We start from the raw sequence: 7,791 nt of genomic DNA, 5'->3' as shown, positions 1-7,791 counted from the left end.
AACATGGCTTTCTGCACCTAAGCTATACTTACAGTGAGATTCAGGCTAACCATCTGCTTTCCCCTGGAAGCCTGGATATATGGAATATATATATATACCTCATGAGTCCCTCTGGTTGGCAACGCCCTATGTATGGTGCTACAGTTTGTGGCGTGATCTTGGCTTTTGGAAGCTTGTTCCTGGCTCCCATGCATCTGACCCCTACAGTCTCTTCCCTGTCACAGAAATGAATCACAATGCTGGGCAGTGGTGGCACACACCTTAATCCAGCACTCGGGCAGAGGCAGGATGATTTCCATGAGTTTGAGGCCAGCCTGGCCTACAGAGTGAGTTCCAAGGTTGCACAGAGAAACCTTGTCTTGAAAACCATAAAAAAAGAAAAGACAGAAAAAAAAAGAAGTAAGAAATGAATCATAGCACCGAGTATGACTGTTCTGGGTCCTGGAAGTGTCCCAAGGGACTATTTATGCCAAAGGTTGCTTGGGCACACCCACATAGCCTCTTCTCCCAGAACCTTGGTTCTTTTTCTGTGTCCATAGAACTGGCAGGAAGAATCTAGATGCATCACAGTGACACACAGAGCCAGTGGTAGGATTATTGGAGTGTGGGTATGTGTGGATGTCAGTGTGTGTGTGTGTGTGTGTGTGTGTGTGTGTGTGTGTGTGTAACAGAGTGGGAATGTGGAAATGAGTATGTGTGGGAGTGTGTGTGTGTTTGAGCATGTCTGTGAGTGAGTGTGGGGGATGTATTATGTGAGGTACGGGTGTGTGTGACTATAACAGTGGGAGTGTGTGGGAATGTAGAAGTAAGGTGTGTGTGTGTGTCGGACTGTCATGGCCAGGCACCCAATTTATGGTAGTATAAGCAAAACAAAGTCCCTTCTCTTCTGGTCATAAATCCTAAGGCAGTCACTTTGCCACCATAGTTGACTCAGAGTGTGGGACCCCGAAGCTGCTCCTTGACGCCCCTGGAGGCCCTCAAGTCAGCCAGCCATGTAACCAGTTGGCTGCAGGTTGTCTCGAGAGCCCAACATGTAAGATAGAGTGGTCACAACTTTCACACCCACAGCAGGATCCTAGCAGGTGAGACCCTGTTGTTCAGGGTGTGATGTGTGACCCTCCGGGCTGAGTCCAAGTCTCCCATGTTTTAGGATCATGAGACTAAGTGAAAACAGCAGCCGCTCTAGGCAGTGGCTGTTAGCTTGCTTGAGTCCACCTGCTCTCTCCACTTTCTCCTGCTCCCATTTGCTCCCCTGTTACTTCTGTTTAGTTCTTTTTGTTTGTTTTGTTTTGTTTTTCGAGACATGGTTTCTCTGTGGCTTTGGAGCCTGTCCTGGAACTAGCTCTTGTAGACCATGCTGGCCTCGAACTACAGAGATCCTCCTGCCTCTGCCTCCTGAGTGCTGGGATTAAAGGCGTCCGCCACCACCACCCGGCTCCTGTTTTGTTCTCTTGAGAGAGGGGCTCATGTAGCCCAGGCTGGCCTTGAACTTCTGATCTTCCTACCTACTTTCCAAGTGTTTTGGAATTGCAGACATGTACTGCTACACCTGGCTCTACATGCAACATTTTTTTTAAAACAAGATTTTATTATTTGTGTTGATGTGTATGTGTGTGCTGCATGGGTGCTCTCAGAGGCTAGAGGACATTGGATCTTCCGAAGTTGTGGTTTCAGGCAGTTAATACCTGAGGGAGGTATTAAGATTTGAACTCTGGTCCTCTGGAAGAAAAGAAATTGCTCTCTGGCCACTACATTCAGTATTCTAAAAGGGATTTATTTTTATTCTATGTGTATGAGTGTTTGCATGTATGACAATGTAAGGACATGTTTATATGGACATGTATATATTATACCACTTTCATGCTTGCTGCCTGAGGAGGACAGACGAGGTTGTCAGATCCCTTGGAACTTGAGTTACAGATGGTTGTGAGCTACCAAGTGGATATTGGGAACCAAACCAGGGTCTTCTCTTAACCGCTGCGCCATCTCTCTAGTCCCTACCATCTCTATGTTAAAAGTGCCCACCACATGTACAAATGATAGAAGTTGGCCTTGGCACCACTGCAGGAGACACAGCCTGAAGATGCTTTGTGAAGGTGTCATGTGACATGAGAGACAGGGATCTTCCCATGGAGTGAAGGATAAGGTAACCATGGTGACATGAATTGAAAGGCTGAGCTGAAAGAAAAAGGAAAGAAAGGAAGTGGTTTGCATGAGGGGCGCTTGGTAACACCTCCATGGCTGTGAACAGTGTGGGTGTCATCTTATGCCACATCTTCCTGCCCCCCCCCCAGACACACAAATGATGGCTTTGCTTTCCAGTCCAGGCTAACATATACAGACTTGCACACACTCCTGCAGCTGCATTCAAAGAGGAGACATTTTCAATAAACTCTTCACTTTGATCCCGGTGCTCTGGAGACATGGCTCAGAGACTTTTCCAAGGAAAGACTGCTGCCAGGGTGCTTCTGGGTTTTTATTTTTAAGTTACAGTTTAGTTTTTTTTGTGTGTGTGGATATTCAAAGACAATTATCAGGAGTCGGTTCTCTCCTTCCACCACGTGGGGCCCTGGAGTAGAACTCGGGCAATCAGGATTGGCGGTAGGTGCCTTTACTTCCTGAGTCATCTCCCAGGACCTTGAAAATGTGTTTAAACCCATGATTACAGATAAATAATATAAGACTTGAGACTAGTGAAATATAAACTAATAATCTAACTGAGCTGTGGAACTGACTGACACACATATATAACACACAAAATAAGTTAGTAGGGAACCCAACAGAACACATAACAGTCATCTTTGGGGTGGGGTAACATAGCCAAAATACATTTGGGGGGGACTAGGGGATCAATCTTAGTGGCAGAGTACATGCTTAGCATGCATGGAACCCTAGATTCTCTAGCAACACACAGACACGTGCACGCACGCACTCACACACACGCGCGTGCAATTTGTATACATCTCACAGTATTAATTCCAAACTAACTGATAAAAAAGACAAACTATCATTACTTTCGGGAGGCTTAAAAAAACAAACAGGTTCTCTCTATATAGCTCTCTTTGTCTTGGAACTTATTACTGGCCTGGCTTCTGTGACTTCTGCCTCCCGAGTGCTGGACTTAAAGACAGGCACCAGAAATCCCTGCAGGTCACCACATTTTCTGATGAATGCAACAAGAAATAAATCCATTAAAAACAAGCTCCTCTATCCCATTTCCCCAACTTTCCTTTCTCTTCAGCAGTGGACAGACTGCAGACATTTCTTTGTCTCTTCATCTGTCTTTCCGATCAGACTGACTCTGAGGGCAGAACCTCTGATAACCTGCTATCACTTCAGTCCCCTTACCGCGACCCTAGGTGCTGCCTAAATAAATAAGTGTAGAATGATTGTAAACCGCACACACATTTGACCGGCACAAAATATGGCTTCTACAATGCCACTCCCGCTGTTGGTGCTGCGCACGTTGGCACAGTGAGTTCAACATCACAAAGTTGTCACCTGACTTGTCACCTGCCTCTGCTTGACCTCCTTGTGGTCAACCGGTGTCCTCTGGAGACTCAGCCACTTACTAATACCAGCTCTGAGGGCTGTGGCTGTTTGAACCCATGTGACTGGCTTTTCCACAGGACAGAGACACCAGCTGTAGGTGCGGAGCTAGCCAGGAGTTGACCTCTCTAGGAGGTGTTAGAAAAGGCTTCATTCCAATGTCTCTCTGAATTTCCGAGTGTGATGTTCTAGTTTCTCCACCTCTGTCTGGAGGCAGCCCAGGGCACTGGGGCTTGGGTACTTAATCACCGCATTCTTGGTGGCCAGCGCCAGGTCCTTGAGCAGTCCACACAGGTGACTGCTGCCACGCAGGATCTCGTTGCGTTCATCCTTGTCCTGGGTCTCCTTGCACAGTGTGTCCACCAGCTTCTGCCCGACTGTGATGACCAGCTTGCTCTGAGTGATGAAGACCTCAGGGGGCTGGCTGTTGCTCAGGCTGCTGGTAAAGACACCAATGGCTTTAAAGAGTGCTCCAAAATAGAGCCTGCAGTGCTCGGACAGGTGGATCTTCCTGTCTGCATCCTGCCGATTGGGAGCGGGAGAGGGAAGAGAGCTTGGGCTCTAGAGGAGAGGAAGGAGAGAATACGTAAGGGCTAGGACCATCAGCAGGCTGCAGCTATCAATCTTCTTCTGTGTGGGTTCGATTTGCAAGAACCCTTGTAAGAAAAAGGTTTGCTAAGGAAATTCAGAGCTGGCCAATGCCAATGTTTTCAAAGCACTGTTCGGCATGCAACTGTGTATTCTTGTACTATAGGTGGTAGCACTGTTAGGCATGCAACTGTGTATTCTTGTGTATGCAACGGTGTATTCTTGTACTATAGGTGGTAGCACTGTTAGGCATGCAACTGTGTATTCTTGTGTTACAGATCATAGTGCCTCTGTGCATGCTGTTTTATTCAACCAGCTCTGTAAACAGTAAGAAACACTTTCTAAGGAATGCATTGATAAAGATAAATCTGCAACTTTCAAATGTTCAAGAAGTGGGGGAACTAGGTGTTTATCCCCACTCTCTGGAGGTGGAGACAGGAAGATTGCCAGCTCAAGACTGGCCTGACCGATGTGGTGAGGCAGACATTGTATCTTGAGCATCTTGGCTTGAAAATATCAAGTGTAGGCAAACTTAAAACATAGTGATGCTTTACCTGGGGCAAGAATGGGGAGGAAGCTATCATTATTTCTTTCTTTCCTTTTTTTAAAAGATTTATTTATTACGTATACAGCATTCTGCCTCTATGTATGCCCGCACGCCAGAAGAGGGCACCAGATCTCTTTATAGATGGTTGTGAGCCACCATGTGGTTGCTGGGAATTGAACTCAGGACCTCTGGAAGAGCAGTCAGTGTTCTTAACCACTGAGCCATCTCTCCAGCCCCCTATCATTATTTCTTAATGAGGAACCGCTTCAGGTAGTTAGTGGGCAGGAGTCCTGGGGTGCTGAGTGGGGCATCCCGTATATGGAGCCCTGTCCCCAGAGCCAACGAGGAAGCCCTGTTAGTGTGAAGCAGCCCTGTCAGATGTGGCTCCTGGACTTGACTTGCATCACTTTGCATCACTTGCCAGGGATGCAAAACCAAAGCCAAGTGCTAGGTGAGCTCTGAGAAGGCAGACACCCTGTCCAAGTCAGTGGACACCTCTGTCCTCCTTTGCTCTCTCCAATACCCCAGTTGTTGATCTGGTTTACTGCAACTCGACAGTTTCTATAACCTTCACTTCTCTTGCCTCTCAACATTGGCTGGCTTCTTACTTGGTTTTTAAATGGACTCGTTGCATATGTGTGTGTGTGTGTTGAAATTATGCACATATACAGATATTGACTGTGCACATGCATTCAGAAGCCAAAACATGGTGTCCAGTTTCTTCCCCAGTCTTTCTTTGTCTTATTGCCTTGAGATAGGTCTCTCACAGAACCAGAAGGTCCCCATCTTGACTAAGCTGACTAGTTAGTGAGCTCCCAGAATCTGCCTGTCTCTACCCACTGCCTCCCAATGATGGGGTTACAAGCACATGGTAGCCAGCCATGCCTGGCTTTTTTATATGGGTTCTGGGGTTTTGAACTCAGGTCTGCACAACAAGCACTCTTACCCACCGAGCCATCTCCCTATCCCTGGACTCATTGTTCATACTTTAATTAATTTAGAGAAAACATTTAAAGTTGGTAAGTGGAAAACTGCTTTCTGCCACAAATAGAAGACAGCCAAGAAGAACAAAGAATGATTAAAATCTTTGGTTTAAAAGACACTGATCAGGTGTCAAAGATACTATGAAGAAGCATTAACACTCCCCCTCAAATGTTTTACTGTAATCATCAAAACATGAAAGCGTTGCCAGGCTGAGTGCAGCTCAGTGGACTTTACCTGTCTTGCACAGAGCCCTAGATTCAGTTCCAAAGATAAAGACAGGAGGGAAGGAAAGAGAAAATTCTTACAGGGCTTGTGACAGTGTCATTTAATGTCACGTGGTTGCAAGCCGTGACAACTCCGAGGAGCACCTGGAGTTCTTTCCCTGATGCTTAGGGGTGCGTGCTCCACCCGGGTGCCCAGGGTCCCTCCATTACCCACCCGGGTGCCCAGGGTCCCTCCATTACCCACCCGGGTGCCCAGGGTCCCTCCATTACCCACCCGGGTGCCCAGGGTCCCTCCATTACCCACCCGGGTGCCCAGGGTCCCTCCATTACCCACCCAGGTGCTCAGGATCCCTCCATTACCCACCCGGGTGCTCAGGGTTCCTCCATTACCCACCCGGGTGCTCAGGGTCCCTCCATTACCCACCCGGGTGCTCAGGATCCCTCCATTACCCACCCGGGTGCTCAGGGTCCCTCCATTACCCACCCGGGTGCTCAGGATCCCTCCATTACCCACCCGGGTGCTCAGGGTTCCTCCATTACCCCCCGGGTGCTCAGGGTCCCTCCATCACTAAGGAGAGCAGGAGGCAGATGGATGTCACTAGCATGGACTAGGCTATAACTCTGCATTTTCATAGACCAAGGAGAGTTCTCCAGGGCAAATCATATTCATCAGAGCCGCGGAGAGCACGAAGGCTTACCATGGCATGGAAATCTTTATTTTCATCTGACCTTTGTTCCAAGATAGGCTCTCCTTTCTCTTGTGGGTTAGGTGGCTTCTGAAAAAAATTAAATCTTCAGATTACTAATTTGACTAGCTTCCACATTGCTATGCCTGTTTAAGCTTACCTTTTTGTTTCATTGTTATGGCTGGTGGTTTTTATGCCCCATCCCCACTCTCAAGATCTTGCCATGTAGCCTAGATTGGCCTGGAACTCACCACCTCCTCCCCAGCTTCCTGAGTACAGAGGTTACAAGCATGCACCACTGTGCCCCACTTAAATTTACTTTTAAACGGGAGGTTCTGTTCATGCTTCTGCATGCATTCATTGGCATTGGCAACAAAGGGCTGGATTCTGCCTGCCAATGTATCCTGATAAAGTGGAAATTAAAAACAGCCAACTTTTTAGAATATGTCAACTCTCCTCTATCAGCCAGGCACTTCAGAAGAACCTGGGAAGTGACAACTGTCTGCTGTCACAGTGACTTGCTGGGCCTCTGCACTCTGATAGTCCCTGAACTCAAGGGTCTCCTTGTGGGTCCAAAGGCAGTCAGCCAGAGAAGTGTTTCTTGGAGTCCCTGGAGCAGCAGGCTGGTCAGTCCAGCATCAGGGAGAATGTGTGTTTTCCTCCTGTGACTCTGAGAAACACATCGACAATGACAACCTAGAAATGCGGAGAAACCTGGCAGGTAGCAGCACAGGTCTGTGACTTCAGCATCATGGGAGATGTGCTGGATAGTTTTATGTCAACATAACACAAGCTAGAGTCATGGGACAGGAGGGAACCCAATTGAGAAAATGTCCTCATAAGATCAGGCTGTAGGCAAGCCTATAGGGTGTTTTCTTAACTAGTGATTGATGTGGGAGGGCCCTGCCCATTGTGGTGGGCCACCCCTGGGCTGAAGGTCCTGGGTTCTGTAAGAAAGCAGACTGAGCAAGCCATGTGGAGCAAGCCAGGTGAGCAAGGCAGGTGCCTTCCCTGCTTGAGTTCCTGTCCTGACTTCCTTCAGTGATGGACTATGTGTGGAAGTGTAAGCCAAATAAAGTCCTCCCCAACTTGATTTTGGTCATGGTGTTTTATTATAACAGTAGCAAAAACCCTAACTAGGAAAGGAAGCTAAGGCAGGAGGGGCCCAAGTTCAAAGCCTGCTTGGGCAATTTAGGGCCATTCTTTCCAAAAT

At 47.7% G+C, this 7,791-nt stretch overlaps 1 protein-coding gene across 1 annotated transcript in view; it reads right to left on the bottom strand.

The window, feature by feature from the left end:
- Positions 1–2,487: 2,487 nt before the first annotated feature.
- Cass4 (Cas scaffold protein family member 4) overlaps positions 2,488–7,791 on the bottom strand; it is a 40,478-nt gene continuing 35,174 nt past the window's right edge. The window contains exons 6-7 of the mRNA XM_075963947.1: positions 6,591–6,668; positions 2,488–4,110 (exon numbers count right to left, since the gene is read on the bottom strand). Of these exons, the coding sequence (XP_075820062.1) occupies positions 3,700–4,110; positions 6,591–6,668 (489 nt within the window). The 3' untranslated portion in view covers positions 2,488–3,699. The remainder of the gene's footprint in view (positions 4,111–6,590; positions 6,669–7,791) is intronic.

This window comes from Microtus pennsylvanicus, chromosome 2 (genome assembly GCF_037038515.1).
Source record: "Microtus pennsylvanicus isolate mMicPen1 chromosome 2, mMicPen1.hap1, whole genome shotgun sequence".
Taxonomy (NCBI): domain Eukaryota; kingdom Metazoa; phylum Chordata; class Mammalia; order Rodentia; family Cricetidae; genus Microtus; species Microtus pennsylvanicus.
The sequence above is the reverse complement of the archived record's forward strand: the minus strand, read 5'-3'. Positions and strand labels throughout refer to the sequence as shown.